The 23,084-nt window shown below is 57.1% G+C and overlaps 1 protein-coding gene across 2 annotated transcripts; it reads left to right on the top strand.

Annotated features, from left to right (window-relative positions):
• On the top strand, positions 1-23,078 carry IRF8 (interferon regulatory factor 8). Of its 2 annotated transcripts, none has more exons than XM_025268489.3 (9): positions 1-153; positions 3,998-4,172; positions 11,354-11,537; positions 14,123-14,211; positions 15,246-15,351; positions 16,366-16,413; positions 20,471-20,857; positions 21,506-21,621; positions 22,052-23,078. In XM_025268489.3, exons 2-9 carry the CDS (start codon positions 3,999-4,001, stop codon positions 22,226-22,228), a joined length of 1,281 nt encoding a protein of 426 aa, XP_025124274.1. In that variant the 5' UTR covers positions 1-153; position 3,998; the 3' UTR covers positions 22,229-23,078. The 2 variants fall into 2 exon arrangements, with proteins under 2 accessions (XP_025124274.1, XP_025124275.1); XM_025268490.3 differs by having other exon boundaries at positions 88-238.
• Positions 23,079-23,084: the final 6 nt, after the last annotated feature.

Raw genomic sequence — 23,084 nt, forward strand, 5'->3', positions numbered from 1 at the left:
CCCTCCAGCGCCTGTTGGCCGTCGCGGCCGTCGCTCCGCACGCCGGGCCCGCCCCCGGCCTTAAATCTGCGCGGGCGCCGCGGGCAGAAGCGCATCTTCGGAGCTCAGCGGCGAACGTGGGAACGCGGGCGGCGGCGGCAGCCCGTGGCGCAGGTGGGCTGCGTGCAGGGGCACCCGGGGCGCGGACGGGGTCGGCGCCGCTGGCGGACTCCGGGCTGGGCTGCGGCCCGCGGAGCAGGTGGGCTGCCTGCTGGGGGCCCGGGGCTGGCGGACTCCGGGCTGGGGGTGCGGCCGGCGGCCGTGGGGCGCGGGCGGGCGGCGGGCACGGGGACCGGGGGTCGGGAGCGGGGCCCGGGGCATCGACGGCAGCGGGCGGCCGGGAGGCGCGGGAGAGCGGCCGGCGGCGCAAGTGGGTGGCGGGCGCGGGGCGCGGACGGCGGCCGGGGAGGCCAGAGGTCTGGAGCATGGCCGGCGGCGCAGGTGGATGGCGGGCACGGGGCGCGGACGGCACCTGGCGGCGAGGCGGCGCCCGTGCTCTCGCGGCCTGTTTTCTCCCGAATACAAACTGACCGTCCAGGTGCGGCTGCTTCCAGAGATTGGCCGGCGCTTTAAAATAACCCCGTTTTTCTTAAAATTTGGTTTTATTTGGAAAACTTTAGAATGGCGCATACAGAGAGGGGGAATATTGACCCATTATCATAAGACTTGCTCCTTTTCCCGCTCAAATCCTGCTCTTGAAACAGGGCTGGAGTTCTGACAGTGAAACTGCCCCCCGCCCCGAGCAGCCGCGCAAGTGGGGTTAGAGTGTGAAGTGGGGCGGACAGGAGTTTTTAAATTCTGATTGATGACACTTAAGATGTCTGAGTGCGGCTGGAGGTCTTTTGCTTCCATCGTATCCCAGTCGTTCCTAGCAAGAAAGTCTGCTAAGGGGTCACAGCTGAGAGAGCTCTGTGGTGTAACTTGAGCTGCAGGGCAAAGGGCAGGTTCTCTAAGGTGAGGAGTGCTCCTTGCTCAGAGCGTGAATGGAAGCTAGAAACTGAATTTTCCAGAGTTTTCAGCTACCCCCCATCTCCCAAATTTATGAGGGATGTAACACTTTTTTTGAAACCCAAATTAGGAGCCAGCCTTTTTGGAGACAGTTCTTTTGGATTTTGTCAGGTTCCCACCTGAACTGCAGGAGCGTAGGCATTTCAGTCGGAGAAGGCAATGGCACCCCACTCCAGTACAGGCATTTCAGTGGGCTTTCCCGGTGGCTCAGATGGTAAAGAATCTGCCTGCAGTGCTGGAGATCTGCAGTGTTCGATCCCTGGGTGGGGAAGATCCCATGGACAAGGGATGGTAAGCCACTCCAGTTTTCTTGCCTGGAGAATCTCATGGACAGAGGAACCTGGTGGACAACAGTCCATGGGGTCACAAAGAGTAGGACACAACCGAGTGACTACACACGCGCGCACGCAGGCATTTCAGCAAGATTGGGGCTAGAAGGAGAAATGGCTTTCATGGTTTTGGTCTTCCTGGCATCCAGGGCCAAAGACCAGGCGCCCTGAGAGGCATGGGGAAGGCGAGTGTTCTGCACCTGTCCCACCTCCAGACCCTTCCTGGAGTCCACGTGGGGTGGGCCGAGGGCAGCCTTTTATCACCTCCCGCTTGGGAAGCCTGGCCTCTGGCTGATTTGCAGAGATGCAGATTAGCTTCAGATAGGACTTGGCCCGTAAAGAGAATTATTACCTAAAAATCAAGGAAGAGGAAGTCATCAACATGTGACTGCGCCTATAAATGTTTCCCCGCTCGGCATTTGGTGGAATTAATTGGTTCGTGTTCAGTAAATCGTTATGGATCACACTGTAAGAGGCTTTGAATGCAGGGCTCTAATCTGGGGGCGGGGGTGGGGTATGTCAGTGACGATTGAGATGAGCTGTCCATGTGCTGAGGCTCTCACTTGTAACCGTGGTTTTTTTGCCTCCAGGTGAGTGAAACCAGACCCTGCTGGGGTGTCTGGGGGCCTGGGCCTCAGTTTTTCCTCCTTTGAAGGAAGGGGAGCTGGATTAGATGATTTCTAGAGTATTTGATGTTCTATGACTCACTCTTCCTCTCAATGCCATTCTCTTTACTTTCTTTTTTCTTTTTCTTCTAAATCACCACGAGTTTGTTCTTAACAGTTTTGGGGGTTATGGATCCATTAGAAATCCTGATGGGAAGGTGTTGCACCACTCTCTAGAAAAATGCCTGCCCAAACAAAAGCTTTGCGTTTTATTTCAGGAGACTCCTGGAGCATGGACTCCAGTTTTGAACTTTGTACTAAGGAAGTGAGCAAAATGCTGCCAAGCGGGACCATCTCATTTAATCGAGAGATTAGCGAGTTAAGACAGACCCCTGCCTTCTCTCATGTTCGGGCCCCTCTCGCCCTTCACCCAGTTCCTTCCTATGGTTAGGGGAGCTGTTCTGTCTCTCTTCTGGGAAAACTCTGGGGAACCTCTGCCTGGCTAGGTTATTTTCTGGGGTACGCGGTGGTGGCCTTTTGTTTCTCCCACCAGGTGTCCCTCCCAAGTCTCTCCCTTTTTGCTTACAAGTGCCAGGGGCTGTACTCAAATTCTGGGACTTTGAGATCCATTGTCTCTGCAGATGAGGAGAGCTTCAGAGAGAGAGATGGCCAAGTGGCTTTCCTGAGGTCTAGTTAGAGAAGAGCCTTCTCTGGGGTCTAGAGTTTCAGAATTGAAGTCCGCTTCCCACGTCGCTCGCTTCACTCCTGTAAATCCACAAGCAGGAAGCTGGAGTTACTGGATGAAAAGACTTCAGGTGGTGCTCACCGGCCTGTACCCCCTCCTGCCCGGGACCCAGTCTCCAACCTCAGAGCCACCTGCAGGGTGGCTGGAGTGTCCAAAACACACGTTTCTTGCTTTATGGGCTGGAGTGGCTCTGGATGTGACCATGTTCTTAGGGACAGTATGTCTTGTCACTGCTGATTGTTTCAAACTGTTTGGCCCAAAGAGGTCACATTTTAATCGGAAGAATTGAAATGCTGGGCTTTTTTTTTTTTTTTGGGTGGGCGTCTGTCCAACAGCCTGGGGGATTTCCAGCCTGTTCTTGTAACTGTGGGCTGTGAGTCTGCACAGCAGGGCTGCTCTCTCTCTGTGCCATCAGGAAGCTGCCCACTCTGCAGGAATCTTCCTCCCCCGCCACGTCTCTGGGCACCCTGATTGCGAGGCTCCTGTTGGTCATGAGTTCCAGGAAAGAAAGTTGGGACAGTAATACAACATGTCCTATTCAGTGACACTCTTCTAAGGTCCAGGTGCTGTGTGGGCTGCTGTCCACAGGTCCTCTGAGTCCTCACCACAGTGACGCCAGGTGCCTGAGGTTACCCTCGTGCATCAGCGTTGGTGACGATCCGGGGTCACCCAGCTGACAGGTGGTGGGACTCAAATGGGACCCCAGCCCTGTCCCATTCCCAGAGCAGCTGTGAAGGGCATTCTAGATGGGACAGACAGCCTTGTGGACTTCTCCTCTTTCTCCAAGAGCACAAATGTCACATTTGCTCACATATGATGTTCCAGCCAAGCATTAAGGAATAGAATTGGCTCTCAGAATGATGGACTGCTCGCTGAGGGAGCCTGAAAAGGTGAAAGTGATTTCCCCCACTGTGTGCTAAAAATGGAGTGATGAGTGATGCCCTCAGGTGCAGCTGTTTGCATGAAACAGAGCAGGGTGAGAGCTGGGGCGAGCTCAGCCAGCTCTTTGCTTGGGCCCACGTCTGGCCAAGGCGTGGCTGCAGACTTCCCAGGGAGCTTTCGGTTTCCGCTGGGGTCGGAGGTCCTGGACGCAGGTGCGTTGTCTTCTCCTCACACGTGGCCCGAGTTCCTGGATCCCTGGGTTTCCCCGAGCCCCACCTGTGTTGAGATCCTCTGACTTTCCTGTTAGCAGCTTCTGGCAGTTGAGTACCTGGAGCGCTGCGAATAATGAGACTGTGTAAGTTTCACAGGATGTGTTTTCTCTTCCCAAGGATGTGTGACCGGAACGGCGGCCGACGGCTGCGGCAGTGGCTGATTGAGCAGATCGACAGCACCATGTACCCGGGGCTGATCTGGGAGAACGACGAGAAGACCATGTTCCGGATCCCCTGGAAACATGCCGGCAAGCAGGACTACAACCAGGAAGTGGATGCCTCTATCTTCAAGGTAGAGACCCGGTCCCCAGGGGCCCTGCAGAGCTGTCGAGCGATTGATGTCTCTTCTTCCCTTGAAAATGAATCCAGTTTTTTTTTTTTTTTAAAGATATTTATTTGGCTGCATCAGGTCTTAGTTGTGGCAGGCAAGGCCTTTGATCGTGGCACACCGACTCTGGTCATGGCCTGCAGACTTTTTTGCCCCTGCAGCAGGCTAGGTCTTAGTTCCCCGACCAGGGATCGAACCCACGTCCCTCTAATTGCAAGGCAGATTCTCAACCATTGGACCACAAAGGAAGTCCTGCTCCAGTTTCTTAAAACAAATACTGATTGAGTGCTGAACATGTCTCAGAAAAAACACAGTAGTAGGTGCCTCCATGTCTGTTGTATGATTTAACCTCTTACAAGGTCAGTTCTCTATAGCTGGCATTTTCCTATAAGAAACCAAGGGCACTTTCTTCTGCGCTGCCATTGCCTTTGCATGGTGATTTAGTCGCTCAAGTCCTGTCTGACTCTTGTGACCCCATGGACTGTAGCCCACCAGGCTTCTCCGTCTGTGAGATTTCCCAGGCAGGAATGCTGGAGTGGGTTGCTGTTCCTCGCTCCAGGGGCTTCCTGACCCGGGGATTGAACCTGGCTCTCCTGAACTGCAGGCGGGTTCTTTACTGATTGAGCCACCAGGGAAACTTTTGCATGAGGATTAGCAAACTCAGAGGGAACGTACTTCTTTCAGACTAAGACCTTTCCCCCGTGGTCTGCCACCTAAATTCCACTTACAGTTCTAGGAAAGGTTTAATTCTTCGTTGTTTCATAGTTTCTACTTCTGCTTGGCAGTGGAGGGTCAGCTTAGATGAGAGACACCATCTGTCATGACTTCGGGGGCAGGTCATGTGGCTGTCCTGAACCTGCAGCAAATATCTAAGACTAGCCCACTTCCCTTGAGAATCGTCTGTTGCCCTGAGCCTGGAGCGACCTGCTGGCCAGTTCCATTGCGCGAGTCGTGACGGCGGCACCGCGCTGAGCCTCCGCCCAGCTCTGGGCGTGGCTCACGTGCTGTTTCCCCTCACATACTCCTGTGCACTGGGTGCTGTTCCTGTCCTTGCTCTGTGCAGGCTCCACGAGGAGGAGTGACTTGTCCAAGGCTTCCCTGCTCCTAGGTGATGGAGCCAGCATTTGAATCCAGACTCCCAACCCCCGGCCGTATCCGTCACTAGACCCAGGCAGAGGAGCTGGGAGCCGGGGCTGCCCAGCTCTGTAGCCCAGCCAGGTTGTCAGGGTCACCCGTGGGCTTCTCTGAAGCTCCAGAAGTGCGGGCTCCATTCTCCCCCAACCCCAGGAGATTTGGAGCCCAGGCCAAGGTGCGCCCAGGCCTCCCTGTTTGCAAACAGACTTATAGCTGATCCAACTCGAAATCCAGGTTACAGACTGCTGCCATGTGTGATTGTGGACATTTGGGGCAGTCTGGGAGGGGAGGGTGAGTGAGTGTAGAGGAGCGGGGAGGGCTAGAGCCAGACCCCCATGGGCGTGAGTGACGGGAGCAAGGGCCTGTAGGACCCCAGGGCAGCCCTGGATTCTTCCCGGGAATGAGTGTCCCGACACAACCAAAATAAGAGATCATGCCTCGGGCCCAGAGCAGAGCACCAGTGGTCATCGCGGGCTCAGGAGGCATTTCAGTCCTTCACGGCTCCGCTTGGTGTCTGCGGGGGGTGCTGTGCGTCTTAGCGGTTCTCTTCCAGCTCAGAGCTCTTTGGTGGTCTGATGCCAGTTGCTGGTCTCTCCAAGAAAAGTGGGCTCATGTGGGCATTCTGCGCTACCTTCAGGGCCCCTTGCGGTGTGGACCTCTGTCGGTTCTTCCCAGGGGACCCAGGTTGGGAGCCTGGGCACTGCTCCTGCCTCCAGTCTTCTTGGTCGTGTTGTGGGCGCTTTTCTCAGAGAAGGTTTTGGCTTCGGTGTCACAGTGAGCATCCTTGGGAATGGCTCTGTCTGAATTTTAATACTGCCCACTGTCCCTGGTCCAGCCAGTCCAGTGGGAGTTCTGAATCACAGATGGCTACGAGCCAGGGCTTTGGCACTGTGGGCACCTGGGGCTAGTTCGTTGCTTGTGTGGGTCTGTCTTGTGCACCTAAGGGTGTCAGCAGCACCCTGGCCTTTGCCGGCCAGATGCCAGTGGCATCCCCTCCCCACCATGACAGCCAGACAGGCCCCTGGCATTGCCAGGTGCTCCCCCAGCGGGCACACTCTCCCTCTCCATTGAGAACCCCGCTAGGAGCTGACCGAGACCAGGACAAGCAGGTTGAAGTGAAGGCATGGGGCGCTGAGGGCACAGTTGCTGGCTGACCATCAGTCAGACCACCTCGGGAGGCCAGTGGGGCTGGGACCAGCGGCTGCATAGTCCTGCTTGTGGCTTCTTGCAGGGATGCAGGCCTCTGCCTTCCCCCTGCTCCCTGCGTGAGCTCTGCTCTGGGGGGTAATGAAATCGAGCCCCAGATTTATACATCTTATGCAATGCTCTTCATGGCCGTTTCAACAGCGTTGAGAAAAATGTGTAAGATTCCCAATGTTTCCGTTGATTACGCAGTCGCTCAGTGTGGCAATCTGAGATGAGTCTACAATCTCAGCAGGAATGGGGGCGGGAGGGAGCCGGATGCCCACCCAGAGTTGGGTGGCCCCCTGGAGGGTGATAGCCCAGGCTGGTGGGTGCAAGACGGTGGAGGGACCTGTCTGGCCCATCCCCGACTTGTGTTCAGTTCATCCTCTGAGGGGCCTTCTCTGCCAGGTCCACGAGCAGAACTTTGCTGTTGGAAGATGCCAACAGTCAGGCCTTGAGCCATCCTGGGAGTTTTCTGCTTAAGTAGAAAACCCTTTGTTTCAAACATTTATTATGAGTTAAGAGAAAAAATGAGCCTGCATTCTGGCCTTAGTCACAGGTCATAAGAAGCCACTTATACCAGAGGATCCCTCATTGTCTCCAGGTGTCGTTCTGAGGTCAGCCTCGTGGTGTGGACCAGAGACAGGAGAGTGAACAACATCAGCTCATTTTCCACCATCCCTGACTGTACCGATGAGGCCCTGGTAGCAGGTCATACTTATTTTTAAGAAAGTATTTTTGCCTCCTTTTCATAAAGTTGAGAGGGAAGATCTGGTTAACTGGGGGTTGTTGTTGTTGAGTCGCTCAGTAACGTCTGAGTCTTGGTGACCCTGTGGACTGCAGCATGCTAGGCTTCCATGTCCTTTACCATCTCCTGGAGTTTGCTCAAATTCTCATGTCCAGAACTGAGGGTTGTGATTCACTAATTCTTCTGCCATTGACCAGGCTTTGTGACAGGCCTGAATAAGTTAGAACCTATGTAGTAGCAGGTGTTTCAAATTCAGTAGGCCTTCGAGAAAAAAAAAAAAATCACATTTGATTTTTAAAGCACAAGATGAGACGAGACAATGATCTTGTTTTTCTTTTAAGTCTTACTGAAGTGTAGTTGATTCACAATGTTCTGTCCCTTTCTACTGTACAGCAAAGTGACTAAGTTATGTGTGTATATAATTCTTCTTCATATTCTCTCCCGTTAAGGCTTATCTCAGGTGTTGAGTAGAGTTCCCTGTGCTCTACGGGAGGACCTTGTTGTTCATTCATCCTGTCTGTTGTAGTTCGCGTCTGCTCAGCCCAGCCTTCCAGTCACCCACTCTGTCTGGTCCCCCTTGGCACCCACACATCTGTTCTCTGAGACAGTGTGTTAAACTGGGGGGACTGGTGGTGCTGGGTTTAGCGCTGGCTGCTGATGAGCACAGAGCAGCACAGGGAGGAGACCTCGGCTCCATAGACTGCAGTTCTGAGCCACTGCGTGGCTGTTGTCGGGCCTCAGATCACTGTTCTGTCTTGTGTCCTGAGAGGTCACCCAGCTGAGGTGGGTGGCATTTTCCAGGCAGAGAGGGCTCAGGACAGGCTGGCATCTGATGCCAGCCCAGTGCTTGTCCTGGCTCGGGGGCCCCTGCTTTGCTCCGTGGGTGTCCTGGATTTCCCATGGGGGTGAGCGCCCACTGCAGTGCCCGGCAGGCTCTGCTGCTGTCCTGATATGGCCCCCAAATCCACGCTTTTCCAGCCCCATTTGTGATGTGGATTAACCGGCTCAGTGGTTCTCAAATGAGGCCGTCTGTGAGGCATGATGTTATTTCCCTGGGGGACACTCAGCAGTATCTGGAGACGTTTGGGTGTCACAGCGGGGAGCAGGGCTGCTACTGTCATGGAGGAGGCCAGGGGTGCTGTGGGACGGCCCCACAAGCCCAGGACACGCCACCATGAAGAGTGACCCAGTGTCAGGAGTACCAGGTGGAGAAACTCAGATGTGACATAGTATGAATTTGAAGTTACTCTTCAGCATGTACAGAGTTTACTCTTCAATTTCCATGAAAAAAAAAAATCAGTGCATTGTGATGCAGTTAATAAACTAAAAGGATTGGAAACCGTTTACTTTCACAGAGGCTTCTAGAGGGGAGTCCTATGTCTCTGAGAGGAGGGAGGGACTACTCACGCTCTCTAGCAGGATGCGGGGTGCTCCTTCGGTCTCTCCCCCTGGGGCGGGGCTGCAGACCCCGCCCTCAGGGCATCAGCAGGGAGACAGTGCAGGCGCTGACCACCAGGGAAAAATCTAAGACTGTTTTAAATGAGGATGTGACTCAGGGGTGTTAAGGGGTTTCCAGAAGCGTGGCCTCCTAACAGCCTAAGTCAGAATCCCTGGGACGCTGGCTAAAGGTGCAGGTTCCCAGAGGTAACCCACACAGCCAGGGAGACTCTGGAGGGGCAGGCCCTGGAATCCGCATGGGAACGAGTTTCCCCGGGTACTGGGTGTGCATTGAGGTCGGAAACACCTGCTGCTTGCTGGCTTGAAATTCCTTGGAAGTCAGAATAGCTGGTTTCCAGACCAGATCACCTTGGGAGAGCGAGCTCTCAGGATTGCGTTTCTCCTGAGTTGGGGCTGAGAGTCCTCGATCTGTCCCTTCAGCGGGAAGGATGTCTGACTTGGCCTGACGCAAGTGTTATTTTGACCTGACAGTAGTGAGCTCCCAGTCTGTGTCTGTATTCCAATTTTGAGATCTGAAAACTTGCCCATCCACGTTATTTATTTTATTTTTTTAATACTGCTCCAGTTTACATTTTGACTTAAAGTTTCCAGCTTCAACTTTCTGGTCTCAGTTGAGATTCTGAGGTTTGGAGAGGTCAGAAGACAGAGCTGTGAAGAAACCCACAGAGAGGGAAAACACTTCTTTGCATCTTAAACAGTACCCTGGGGAGTGGAGGGGGAGAGGGGGCAGGGAGGTTTAGACCGAAGGCCAAAATGCAGAACCGCATTTCTGTCACAAGTAGCAGGGCACATTCAGACTTTTTGCAGATGTTCCCTTTTCAGGCTCAGTTTGAGCTCCAGGGTGATTTGAAAAAGCAACTAAATTCTTTTTTGTTTTGAACATTCTAGTGGAACTCCAGGCAGCTGCAGCTTCCTCTGTGTGCCCTTAACCTTGGGTTCCTTGGGTCTGGGAGAGGGTATGCGGGAGGCAGAGCCACGCTGCGTGTGCGTGTGTGTGCGTGTGTGTCTCTCTTCTCACTTCTGTGCAGGAGGCAGAGCCACTCTGCGTGTGTGTGTGTATGCGCGCGTGTGTGTGTGTCTCTGTCCTCACTTCTGTGCGGGAGCAGAGCCATGCTGCGTGTGTGCGCGTGTGTGTGTCTCCTCACTTCTGTGCAGGAGGCAGAGCCACGTTGTGTGTGCATGTATGTGTGTCTCCTCACTTCTGTGCGGGAGGCAGAGCCACGCTGCTTGTGTGTATGTGCGTGTGTGTGTGTGCGTGTGTGTCTTTCCTCACTTCTGTGCGGGAGCAGAGCCATGCTGCGTGTGTGTGTCTCCTCACTTCTGTGCAGGAGGCAGAGCCACGCTGTGTGCGCGTGCGTGTGCGTGTGCCTCTCTCCTCACTTCTGTGCGGGAGGCAGAGCCACACTGCGTGTGTGTGCGTGTGTGTGTCTCCTCACTTCTGTGAGGGAGCAGAGCCATGCTGTGTGTGTGTGTGTGTCTCCTCACTTCTGTGCAGGAGGCAGAGCCATGCTGCGTGTGTGTGTGTATGTCTCTCTCCTCACTTCTGTGCAGGAGGCAGAGCCACGCTGTGTGTGTGTGTGTATGTCTCTCTCCTTGCTTCTGTGCAGGAGGCAGAGCCACGCTGCGTGTGTGTGTGTCTCTCTCCTCACTTCTGTGTGGGAGGCAGAGCCACGCTGCGTGTGTGTGTGTGTGTCTCTCTCTCCTCACTTCTGTGCAGGAGGCAGAGCCACGCTGCGTGTGTGCGTGTCTCTCTCCTCACTTCTGTGCGGGAGGCAGAGCCACGCTGCGTGTGTGTGTGTGTCTCTCTCTCTCCTCACTTCTGTGCAGGAGGCAGAGCCATGCTGCGTGTATGTGCATGTGCGTGTGTCTCCTCGCTTCTGTGCAGGAGGCAGAGCCACGCTGCGTGTGTGTGTGTCTCTCTCCTCACTTCTGTGCAGGAGGCAGAGCCACGCTGTGTGTGTGTGTGTCTCTCTCCTCACTTCTGTGCAGGAGGCAGAGCCACGCTGCGTGTGTGTGTGTGTGTCTCTCTCCTTGCTTCTGTGCAGGAGGCAGAGCCACGCTGCATGTGTGTGTGTGTCTCTCTCCTCACTTCTGTGCGGGAGGCAGAGCCACGCTGCGTGTGTGTGTGTGTCTCTCTCTCCTCACTTCTGTGCAGGAGGCAGAGCCATGCTGCGTGTGCGTGTGTGCGTGTGTGTGTGTCTCTCTCCTCACTTCTGTGCGGGAGCAGAGCCATGCTGCGTGTGTGTGCGTGTGTGTGTCTCCTCACTTCTGTGCAGGAGGCAGAGCCACGCTGTGTGTGCGTATGTGTGTGTGTGTCTCTCTCCTCACTTCTGTGCGGGAGGCAGAGCTGTGGTGCATGTGTGTGTGTGTCTCTCTGCTCACTTCTGTGCGGGAGGCAGAGCCACACTGCGTGTGTGTGTGCGCGTGTGTGTGTGTGTCTTCTCACTTCTGTCAAAGTGAGTGGTCCGACGGGGGTCTCTGAGCCCTGAAATTCCTCGGCTGAGCGTGACTGGCTCAGGAGGACTTCTGGGGGGCTGGGCAGAGCAGGTCCTGCCTGTGGTCCTGGGTATGCCGTCCCGGGGCCAGCTGCATGTTTCATGTGTTTCTTGTCTTCCTTCAGGCCTGGGCCGTTTTTAAAGGGAAGTTTAAGGAAGGGGACAAGGCTGAGCCAGCCACGTGGAAGACGAGGCTACGCTGTGCTTTGAACAAGAGCCCAGATTTTGAGGAAGTGACAGACCGGTCCCAGCTGGACATCTCTGAGCCATATAAAGTTTACCGCATCGTCCCCGAGGAGGAGCAGAAATGTAAGTGTGCTTTCTTTATGGGCACTCAGCCCGACAGAGACCACCTGGGTCTGGGATCCGAGTGGCCGCCCACGGGTTCCAGCTAAACAAATAGCTCTCTCTCTTGTGTCAGCAGAGGCCAGGGTCTCTTTCCACTGACCTCACCCACCATCTGCCGACTGATGGGGCAGCCTCATGGTGGGTGAGAGGCGGTGGGGAGATGGGGCAGCCTCATGGTGGGTGAGAGGCGGTGGGGAGTGGGGCAGCCTCATGGTGGGTGAGAGGTGGTGGGGAGATGGGGCAGCCTCATGGTGGGTGAGAGGTGGTGGGGAGATGGGGCAGCCTCTGGTGAGGGGCCTGCTGACCATAGGACCAGGAGCATGTGCTGGGGCCTCCCTGGGGCCCAGCAACCAGCCTGGATGGGAGCTAGGCTCCCCCAATGGTGTGGATGAGGGATCCCTTCTGTTTCCCAGCAGCCCGCAGAGCGGGCTAGGAGAGAGGAAGGTGGACAGAGAAGGGACGGCTGATATGTGATTCACTCCAGCAAGGTTCTGGAGTGAGTTTGCATGTGGCACACTGCTGGCTTCAGGGCTGGAGACTGGATAGGCTTCTAGATGCTGGGTCCTGATGGCCAATTGGGAACTGCAGGATGTGATAATTCCCACAGTCTCCTCCCGCTGTAAATCCCCAGGAAAGCAACTGTGAGGCGATTACAGCAGAATAACCGAAGCCACGTCGGAACACGGTCCTGCTTCCCACGCACTGCTCTGGGCAGACATCACTAATCCATCTGGTGTGGCTTTCTGGTCTGGCCTCAGTCGTTTTCACGGTGCTGTGCTCTGTGGGCGCTCCAGGTCAGAGCCGGCCCAGCGGGATGAAGCCTCATTACCATCCCGGGTTTAAAATCTTCTAATCCTGATTTTCTTAGCCTCTGATGTTGCAGTTAGTCTTGGCACAGCATCCTTTTGTCCTTAGCCACTTAACTTAGTTGTCTAGTCATGCCAGCTGGGAAGAAGTTGAACCTTCAAACTGCCTAGGGCTGGGCAGAAATTCAGAATTTTTGAGGGAGCTCTTAGCACTGCAGGGAGGTTGAAAATGATGTTGACATGTAGTTTTTGCAAAGTTAAAAATTGGGACTGTCACAAACACCGGGTTGAGCAAAAAGTTTTTTTGGGTTTCCCCACAAGATCCTATGGAAAAGCCCAAACGAACTTTTTGGCCAACCCAGTATGTGGTGAGCCTGGGTCAAAGAGGTGCTGAGCCAGTTAATGAGGGCGCCTGCGTGGTCAGAGGTCTCGCGGGACAACACGTGTTGCTGTGGCCCACGGTCGGTGGCAGGAGGCTGAGCCGAAGCGGCCTATCCTGCCGGGCGTGGTTGGGGGGATCTCTTCTGCTGATCATTTGTAGCTTAGTTGTCTGTAAATTAACACCCAGCTCTACCGAGTCTGAACTCTGATCGATAATCAGCAGTAAGTCAGACAGACTGACCTTCCCCTGGGGGATCTGCTGGCCTCCCCTCAGGGGGACGCCTCTCAGCGAAGACTGGGAGACTCTCTTCCCAGCTTACTTATCATTTTTGTATCATTTCTCATCAGCACGGAGCAAACTGTGACTTGAAGGAATAGGGAAGTTGCTCTAATCGCCCGCCCCCAGGGTCAGCCAGGCTCGACCGGGCAGGTGACCCTGGTGTGTTTATAGCCCAGAGCGCAGCCAGCATCACCTGCAGGGTGGATGTTACAGAAGCAGGGTTCTCAGGGGCCGGGGAGCCATGCATTTGCATAATGTCCAGGTGGGCGCACTCTCCTGGCTGCCCTGGGGGTGCCCCACCTGCCCCCTGCTTCCCCTGTCAGCAGCTTCCAAGTGAATTCCCGAATCTGTCAAAATGGAATCAAAAAAGTTCAGCCTGGGTGAAGCGGTGGGTTGATTCTCCAGATGACGAGGAGTGATGAAATCCAGCAAACCAGTGTTTGTTGGTCATAATACATTGGACAGGTATAACGAGGCGAGTTTCTGGCCCAGGAAGCGGCCTGGTGATGGAGGGAGAAACTAGCCCGGTCCAGAGTGGTTGTCATGGGAACACTGGTGCGCCTGTGGACGGTCCCTGCTGCGGGCGGGTTCCAGCCTGGGCACCCTTGAGCCTATGGTGCTCAGCGTGTGTGCACACAGATGCACATGTGTATATTTGGAAAGGCCAGAAAGGGATTTCCTGCCCATTGACTTTAAAAAAAGACTCCAGCCTGCACACACATTTGCCAGGAAATCTTTGCGTGTCTTCAGATGCCCAAGCTTGTAACTGTGAGCCCTGCTGGGTGTGGAGCAAAGCGAATATGAGCTCACTTGAGATCTCGGCAGACAGAAGGAAGAGACCGAAGCCCTGCCTCGGCCCTTGGGGCGCTGGGCACAGCAGCGGCCAGCTGCTCCTCCACCCTGCTGGTTAGATGACTGGTGCAGCATGGGAAGACCAGCGCGCGGCCTTTCCCAAACCAGAGAAGACACACTGACTTCTGTTTCCTTCAACCTAGCCTTAGAAAACCGCCGCCTGTGGCCTTGGTGGTGGCTGTGACGCCTCGGCGCCCTCTGTCACGCGCTTGTCCGTTTTTCCCTAGGCAAATTAGGTGTGGCGGCCCCGGGCTGTGTGAGCGAGGCTATGGAGATGGAGTGTGGGCGCTCTGAGATCGACGAGCTGATCAAGGAGGTGAGCGGTGCGGCGTGTCCAGGGTGTCGGGGGGACAGCGGTGCCTCGCCTGGGGCACCGGGGGCCTCAGGCTGCCACGCCTGCCAGGATGGGACAGGAGGGCCTGGCCTCGCCCACTTGTCAGCGCCTGCACCTCGCATTCCGTCCCTTGTCCCGAGGGCTGGGGCCCAGCTGCCTCTGCATCCATCGAGTTCCCTCAGCCCTAGACTTGTCAGGTTTTGAACATTTTGGATGGCACTATGTATCACCTGGCCTTTTTTAGGCAGGCTGCAGTGGAAGAAAACCCATAAACTTCCCTTGCTGCTGGGGGCTGGGTTCATGACACGGATTACACACCAGCCCTCACGCGGCTTGGTGCCTGTCCTGTGGGTGCCGCTCCTAGTCCTCAAGGAGCTGGAGAGCTGTCTAACCAGGCTTATTAGAATCGTCTGTAAGCTCACAGTTCACAGGCTGTAAGGAAAGGCTTCCCAGGGTCTCCTTAGGCAAAACACATGGTTTTGAATACTGATTATAGCTACCTTAGCTCCTTAGCTCTCTTTCTGTGGCCATTGCAAGGCTGACACTGCCTAGCTAAAGTAATCCCACGCAGCTTGTGTAGAAGGTGGTGTAGGTGCTCTAGCAGTTCTCAGAATCCGCAGGGCAGTGACAGAACCTTCTGGAGAAGCTTGAAGGCAGAGGATGCAGGTAGCTGAGTGTAGCCTCCTCTGGGCTGCCCTCCTCCCTGGAGGTGACAGCCATCACGTCTCTGGGGGGGGCTGGAGTGTGGCAGACCGCCCAGCATCGCTGCGGGCTCCCCCAGGGCGTCAGGGCAGCCGGGTGACTGGGCTCATGGGTGCTTCAGCAGGCAGTTCCCTGTAAAAGGCCAGAGAACAGGTGAGGGCCCCGCAGAGGCTGGTGGTTCGGTCACGTGCTGTGATCGCTCAGCCTGGTGGGTTTATCATCTTGGGTCTCCCCTTCCTCTCGTGTGACGGAGGTGATGGAATGGGTCTAGTTAAGACTGGAAGCCCAGTGACGGCCGCCCTCTCCTCTTGCAGCCTCCCGGGGATGACTACATGGGGATGGTGAAGAGGAGCCCCTCGCCGCCCGAGGCCTGCCGGAGCCAGCTCCTCCCGGACTGGTGGGTGCAGCAGCCCAGCGCAGGTGAGGGCAGGAGCCCCGCACTGTGGGGCAGATGTGCCCTGATGGCCGTCGGTCTTCATGCCTTGCTGCTGGGGGTGGGCGGGCAGCAGGGCAGCCCTGATTCCTGTTTTCCTGAGGGTGACTGCGCCCAGCGAACTGTGGTGGCTTTTGACCCCACAGGCAGAGCCCGGCCACAGCTAGGCCCCGCTTGCCACTGTCCCCTGAAGGCAGTGTGTCCTTTGTGTTGGAGGTGGCGCTCCCCACTGGGCTCCTGGCGAGAGTGGGCGGAGGGGCAGGAGGCCACGGGGGCTGTAGGTCAGCCTCTGTGACACTGAGGCCTCGGAGTCAGGGATGACCTAGCGTGTCTGAGACGGAGGGAGCACGGAGCCTGGATTTGAAGCCTGTGCCAGAAGCTGCGTGCCTGCCTCGAGCCCCCTTTTACTGGATATAAAGTGGAGACACCAGGACCCGCTCCCGGGGTCGTGAGGATGGACTGAGGTCTCTGCCCTCTCATTAGCTCCTGATGCCCCGTCCTGCTCCTTGAAACGACCCTCCTCACCCGGGAACGGGCTGCTCTGCTTCCTCCCTCACCTTTCTGTCCCCCGTCCCCTGTGGTAGACCAGGAAGTGACCGCTGGCCCAGCGGCCTCAGAGGTAGCCAGGCTTCGGGGCCTGGTGTTGCCCTGAGTCCCTGAGCCACAGCAACACACCCGGGGAACCCTTGAGCCCTGGGCTCCCTTCAGAGATCAAGCTGGGGTGGGGGCCACAGTCCAGCGGTGGTTTCAGGAGCAGAGCCCCCCGGGTGGGAAGGAAGTGTGGCCCCACAGTGTCACCGGTCCACAGTCCCACAGGACAGCGGAAGTCTCCTCCACGCCGGTCAGGTTGAGGTCCGGTTTTCTGAAACATGGTCGCTGTGCCGGAGGGGAGAACACAGCATGGTGGAGGCCTATGGCAGGGCCTGGGGAGCGCGCGGGGCCTTTAGAGAAATCGGGAGGAACGCGGGGCTGCCTCTGACGCTGCTTTCTTTTTTCGACAGGCCTGCCACTGGTGCCAGGGTACAGCGCCTATGATGCCCACCACTCAGGTAGGGGGGCTCGGGCTCAGGACAGGGTGGGGGCTTGGGGGGATGGAGCAGCGCATTCTTTTAAGACAGAGCTCTCAGGATCAGTGGGTGCCCCGAGGGTTGTGAATGAGCGCGATCTGGTGTTGGAGGTGGGGAGCCCAGCTCCTCCTCCTCCTCACTGTTGAGGTGTGAGCGACTGGCCTCTCGGGGCCTGTTCTTGGGTTAGACCCACAGACGGAGCCACAGAGCTCCCGACAGGTGAGATCCTGCAGGAGGATGGGTGTGGGGACTCGGTGAGCCCAGGGGGACGGAGCGAAGCGTCGGCGCCTCAGGCTCCTCCTCCGTGAAGTAGGAACAGCCGTGACAGCCCCCCAGCGGTGCCGTGAGGGCTGGTGTGGCGTTACTGCAGCTTGTGGGCCCCGTCGCTGATGTCAGCCTGCTTTACTGCCATACCGTCCCCACACCTGAGCTTATGACGATGACTCTGGTAATGGCGGTGGCGGATGTCACTGCACGCGTTTCCAGCTGGGTGCCGGATCCACGCCGCTCATCACTGTGCCACCTCTAGGCAGGTGCCGCTGCTGCTACCCTGGCACAGGCTCGGAGACCCCAGGTCCCCCAGCGGGCTGCGGCCCCGGGCCGCCCTGTCTGCTCCCATCCCCGCAGCAGAGGTGGCTTGTGCCGCGTGGTGGTCTAGTTTTGCTGGGGGTGTGGACTGTGGCCTCTTGGATTCACACTCAGGCTCGGTGGTGGCATCTTCAGGGCGGAGGAAGGCGCTGTCTTCCCCAGCAGCTGCCCGGCTCTGTGAGAAGCGAGCAGCCTGGCTCATCCAGACGGACCACGGGACATCAGGGCTGTGGGTCTTGGGCTTCCCGGTGCAGCAGAGGGAACGGGGCTCGGTGGGCCATGTCTCGACCATGGCCCTCACCAGACGGGTACTGGGGGGAGGTGGAGCTGGGTCTCCCCAGGCAGGATAGGGGAAACTACCCCGGCCTTAGAGCTCATCGCTGTTACCAGCAGCCTGTGAGCTGGGGGTGGTCAGGACTCAGCCTCACAAGAGGAACTAGGCTTAGAGGTTCAGTCCTCTGCCGGGGTCCCACAGCCAGGGAAGCAGGGTTCAGGGTTCAGACCTGGGCATCTGTGCCCACCAGAGGCAGCGTCCAGGGTAGCCTGCTAACTGGTGCTTTCTGGGCCAGGGAGTCACAGGCACAGGGCTGGAGGCCTGGGGGTGAGAAGACAGCCTGGGGACGAAGAGCCCTGGGTGGTGCCGGAGCCGTCCAGCACGTGGGGAGACCCGCGGCCATGGCCCAGCGAGGAAAGTCGACCGCCGCTCCTGCGGAGGTGGTGGACTTCGGTCCCTCTGCTCGGTTCACACACACACCCCGCTGGGTAAACAGGTCGTCAAGGGTCCCCTGTCCTCATCCCTGCAGGGAGGAGGCAGCGAGCGAGGCGGGAGGGTGCAGTGGGGAGTGGGGGCCCCCATCTCTGGGCGGCCCTGTGGACACAGACACAGCTGGGCTCACCTCCCCCACATTTTCTAGAGACTCGGCATCTGGGTTTCTGTGTGAAACCTTCCATACAAAACGTGGGCAGCGCATGTGTGTTCAGGGCCCTTGCCGCCGGCGGTCCACATGTGCCTGTGTGCTGGCGTGCGCTATGTCCGTGTGGTGGCCGGGGTCACGGCGACATCTGGAGCGGACGGCGCCATGGACGTGGGGCAGCCTGCCGGGGAGGGCTGGGGCCAGGTCCCCACCTAGCAGTTGTGTGGTCAGGGCTAGCCCGTCACCTTGTGCACGCGTCCCCCGCCTGGAGGCTGGTGTGATGGCCTCGTCCTCGGGTGGGTGCAAGGACTCAGCGAGGCCGGGGCACGGCACCTGGCACAGCTGAGAGTGGGGCTGTGACGGGATTCGGCTCTCAGCTCCGTGTCATCCCAGTTCATGGAGCCACCGCTGACACGGTGCTCACTCATGCCAGGCAGACACACTCCCATGGCCCTCAGCCACCTGGCGGGGCTGTCGTCTCCACTTTGCTGACGGGGAGACTGAGGCACGGAGCAGGGGACCCCCTGCCCCAACCCCTGGCTGGGCCCCCGCATCAGGTGGCCGGGTCCCAGGGTCCTTGCTCCTGGCGTCTTTGCGCCACTGCCGTGGTCAGACTGTCCCCCAGCAGGGCCGTCCTCCAGGAGCAGGGCAGGGCTGTGGTGGGCTCCTCGGGGGCCGTGCTGAGGCGCTTCTCCTCGGGGCCCCTTCTACAGGGCTGAGGTGGGTGCATGTCCTTGCTCAGGCCCTCCTGGGTTCCCCACCCCCTCGCCCCTGCCCCGGCCTCTCCGGAGCACCTGTGCGGCAGACGTTCACACGGTCAGAGGCGCTGGTGAGAGATAAGGCCTCGGTGATGACAAGGCCAAGGGGCAGAGTGGTGACAGTTGAGCGGGAGTGTTCTGTTCACTTGGGACAAAGGTCGGCACTGCTCTGGAGGGGAGGGAGTGTTGGGTGTGCAGACGAGGCGCGGGGGGAGGGGATGAGACGTGGGCTGGGGACACAGGCGCAGAGCCCCAGGGGCTCAGTTTCCCGAAAGTCAAGTAAATGAGGTGGACCAGGGCACCCGAAGACCCCAACAGTGTGTGCGCCGGGACCGCTGAGCTGCACTGTGGGAGAAGATGGCGCCTGCGGCTGCAGCAGGCAGCCTCCACCTGAGCAGGTTCCTTGCGCAGAGCCCAGCGCGAGGGTCCACCCGGGCCTGGCAGCTGGCCGCCTGCGGGGCCACCCCCGCCAGTGGGGCAGGTAGTTGGAACATCGCACACATTCGGGGACGCAGTGGAGTTGGGCCATCCACGGCTGGTGTGGCTCCACAGGTGGCCCTTGGCGGGGCTGGGGCCCCAGGCCCATGGGTAGTGTGTGTGTGTGTGGTTGTAGCAGATGCTGGGAGTTACTGAGGCCTATTACAATACGGGTCCCTCTGGGGAAGGGGTGGTCCCTAGGATCTGATGCTCTGTTCACTCCCACCGCAGAGGTGCCCCAACCTTAGTCACTTGAGGCCCCACCTTTGCCATCGGTTCTCACATCAGGGTGTTGCCTAGACTACTATCAATGTCCTGCGTTTTTTGTCAGTCAATCTCACTTTTACAATTTAAACTTAAGTGGAGACCATCCATCGTTGCCTGTAAAACAGAACCAGTTGTGCTTGCTCTCAGTAGGAAGGCGAGGCCACAGCAGGTTCAGGGGAGCCCAGACCCTGCGCCGTCCGCCCCCATGGCTCACGGCCTCTGTCTGGTCTGAGGGAGGTGGGCGGCATTGTTAAGACTCATCAGCATCGCACTGGGGTGTTCTTCCTGAGGTGACTAGACACTGAGAGTGTGTGGAAAGTGGGATAACCTTTTCATTAAATGCTGTCTCCACTCCTCCCCCCATGGTAATCTTATGTGTGGCACGTTTTGGGAAACATTGCCTTAAATTGAGTACTTTTCAGACTTCTTCCCAAGAATAGGTTTGGATGAAAGGTTTGAGATTTTTAATTGGAAATTCAGGCAACCCCAAAGCAACTGGGAATTTTTCAGGAAACACATTACATCTTTGCTTTCCCTAACCTGGAAATCATATCCAGCGTTTCCTTCCATTATGAATGTGGGCAGTACTGTGTGTGTGTACGTACATAGGCACATTTATATGTATGTATATACACGTGCACACGTTGTAGTCCAGCATTGCATGCTGTGGTTTATCAGTGCTGTAGCGGTGCCTGTGGGGTGGAGCTGTTTTCCTAAGAAATGAACACAGTTGACCCTCAGCTGTGACTTGTAAATTACAGCAGTTGAGAGACAGAAGTGGGGTGGGGGGTACCACAGTAAATATTACTACTTTGACTCACTGGCTTCCTTGGTGATGCTTGGTATTTATTCACGCTTATAAAAATGTTATTTTTAGAAGGGGTGCATGAAGTTCCCCAGAAAGTGAGGAGGCCCCAGGTGCAGAGGGCCAGCCCCTCCCATCCTCCTGGGAAGGCAGACTCGGGACAGGTGGGCACAGCAGGGATGGTGCCCCCCGCCCCGCCCCGCCCCCTGACCATCCCCGTCTCCCCACAGCCTTCTCCCAGATGGTCATCAGCTTCTACTACGGGGGCAAGCTGGTGGGCCAGACCACCACCACGTGCTCCGAGGGCTGCCGCCTGTCGCTGGGTCAGCCTGGCCCGCTGGGCGGGAAGCTGTATGGGCCCGAGGGCCTGGAGCTGGTGCGCTTCCCACCGGCCGACGCCATCCCCAGCGAGCGGCAGCGGCAGGTGACGCGGAAGCTGTTTGGGCACCTGGAGCGCGGTGTCCTCCTGCACAGCAGCAGGCAGGGCGTGCTGGTCAAGCGGCTGTGCCAGGGCCGTGTGTTCTACAGCGGGAACGCCGCGCCCGCCCGCGACCGGCCCAACAAGCTGGAGCGCGACGAGGTGGTCAGGGTCTTCGACACCAGCCAGTTCTTCCGAGGTCAGTGCCCACACGCCTCCCTCCTGTCTGCGTCCAGGGGTGGCCTGCTGAGGGGCCTGGGCTGGGGTGCCCCTGCCTTTGAGCCCTGCCGGTTCTCCCCGAGCCATCCGGGCCCCTCCTTCCTGACCCCTCCGTTTGGAGGGGGCACCGCTGAGGGAGTCACAGCACTGAGAGCCTCGCCCGCTGCTGTGGGCTGTCCCCTTGCCGGGGAGCTGGGAGGAACAGTCTCAGGCCCCACCTCCGGCCAGTGGGGTCAGAATCCACATCTTGGCAACAAGGCCCCCAGGGGCTGTGTCCACATTGTGAGACATGCTGACCTTGTACACGCAGCATGGGAGCGCTGCCTGGGGCTGCTGCTGCCTGTGAGGTGGGTGGTTAGGCTCCCACTGCGGGAGCTCCCCCTGGAAGCTCAGGCCGGAGGATCACTCACTCTGGTCCTGAGGCTCCTGCCAGTTCCCAGAACCCTGATCCTCTCTCTGTAGCAGCAGCAGCCGCCGCCAGACACCTCCTAGGGGGCTTCCTAGAGAAGGGACCTGGAAGGGTGGGCGGGCGTAGGTGCAAGAGCCCTGACTCCATCTAGCCAAGGGGGTGGGTGGCCGGGCTTCACCAAACCCCCTTACCTCCCCCGACCCCCTGCTCCATCCACAGAGCTGCAGCAGTTCTACAACAGCCAGAGCCGGCTGCCCGACAGCAGAGTGGTGCTATGCTTCGGAGAGGAGTTTCCGGACACAACCCCACTGCGCTCCAAGCTCATCCTTGTCCAGGTGAGAGCAGGGTGGGCCCAGGCCACAGGGACAGGGACTCACGTGTGAGCAAGCATGGGTGAGACCCTAAGTGGGCAAGAGGATCCTCTTCACCTCTGAACTAAATTCTCAGGTTCTAGGACTCTCAAAATCTACATGGTTTCCACTCAGTTTTTTTTAAAACTCGAAACCACCTTTTCAGAAAGTCTCCCAGTTCAGTTTTCTTAAGGTCTAGGCGATAGATGAGGGTTTTGCCAGCCCTGGTGAGCTCTAGTCAGAAGTGAACCCCACGGGTGGAATTGTGGGCCCCGGCTCACCAGCCTGGGACACTGCTGGGAGGGTGTGGCGTGCTCTCTGGGGGTCCCGAAGGTTCTGGGTGACAGCTCTGTACCAGGTGCACAGAGAGCCCCCCTCCCCTGCTTCGTCTCTGACCTGTCCGCTGATGTCCCAGGTGGAGCAGCTATATGTCCGGCAGCTGGTGGAAGAAGCGGGGAAGGGCTGCGGCCCCGGATCCTTGATGCAGGCCCCCGAGGAGCCCCCACCAGACCAGGTCTTCCGGATGTTTCCAGAGATCTGTGCCTCCCACCAGAGACCTTTCTTCAGAGAAAACCAACAGATCACAGTTTAAGTCTCCAGGGCACTGCCACCCACCCACCCCCAACAGCTAGAATCTCATTATTACAATTACCATCAGATGTGGAGGCCCCTGCCGGGGGTGGAGGGCTTCACCCTGCTCTTCGTTCAGTAAGGGCATCCTGAGGACCCGACGGGGAACAGCACCGTGCCCACTTCTGTCACTCAGGTAGAAGCATCGAAACTCAAGCAGATGCTCTGGAGGCTGAGCTGTGTCCTGCGGTTAGGACATTCTTTCCTGCGTTTCTCTCTGATCATCGTTAGTTGCTATGACTCTTTCAGCATTTGGGGCTACCTGATGTTTCCAGAGACTGGCATTCAGTTTTACTAGCAGGTAGCTGTTTCCAGGAAAGCAATTCTGGAAAAGCAGAAGACCACTTTTGTTTTTATCTTTGGTTAGAGCTAGAGTTAGGATTCCACGGGCTTGATTCAGTGAAGTGTCTCCTTACCTTTAAGCATGTTGATAAGATTTAAAAACACTTGGATACCAGCCCGCCTTTCATAAGTGAAAGCAGAACTCCTGGCTCTTCGGAAGAAGGCGTGTTCGTCCTAGAATTTGGTGTCAGGCACGTATCTCCCTGCCAGGTGAGCTGGTGTCTCCATCTTCAGATGATGAAAACTTCCCTCTTGGGCCCTTGTTGCCAGGAAACTTAGAGCTGAATTTATTTTTCATTTCTGTAATTAAATCATCCAACATACAACTCTTTCCTTTTCAATGGTTTGACCTATTTTTAAAATATTTGTACTTTTCATTATCTTTTTTAAATTAATGGTCCTATTGTAAACTGTCTTGAATCTTTTATATATAAAGTGGGCAAGAATATAAACCCCAGGTTCAAAAATAACTGGAT

The sequence above is a fragment of the Bubalus bubalis genome, chromosome 18, assembly GCF_019923935.1.
Source record: "Bubalus bubalis isolate 160015118507 breed Murrah chromosome 18, NDDB_SH_1, whole genome shotgun sequence".
In the NCBI taxonomy this organism is placed as follows: Eukaryota; Metazoa; Chordata; class Mammalia; order Artiodactyla; family Bovidae; genus Bubalus; species Bubalus bubalis.

Bases quoted from the DNA above. Each gene is read 5' to 3' on its own strand.
- IRF8 (XM_025268489.3), top strand. From the start codon at position 3,999: ATGTGTGACCGGAACGGCGGCCGACGGCTGCGGCAGTGGCTGATTGAG. The intron at 15,352-16,365 runs GTGAGGGCAGGA...TTTTTTCGACAG, and splicing joins GGTGCAGCAGCCCAGCGCAG to GCCTGCCACTGGTGCCAGGG. The intron at 20,858-21,505 runs GTCAGTGCCCAC...CTCCATCCACAG, and splicing joins CACCAGCCAGTTCTTCCGAG to AGCTGCAGCAGTTCTACAAC.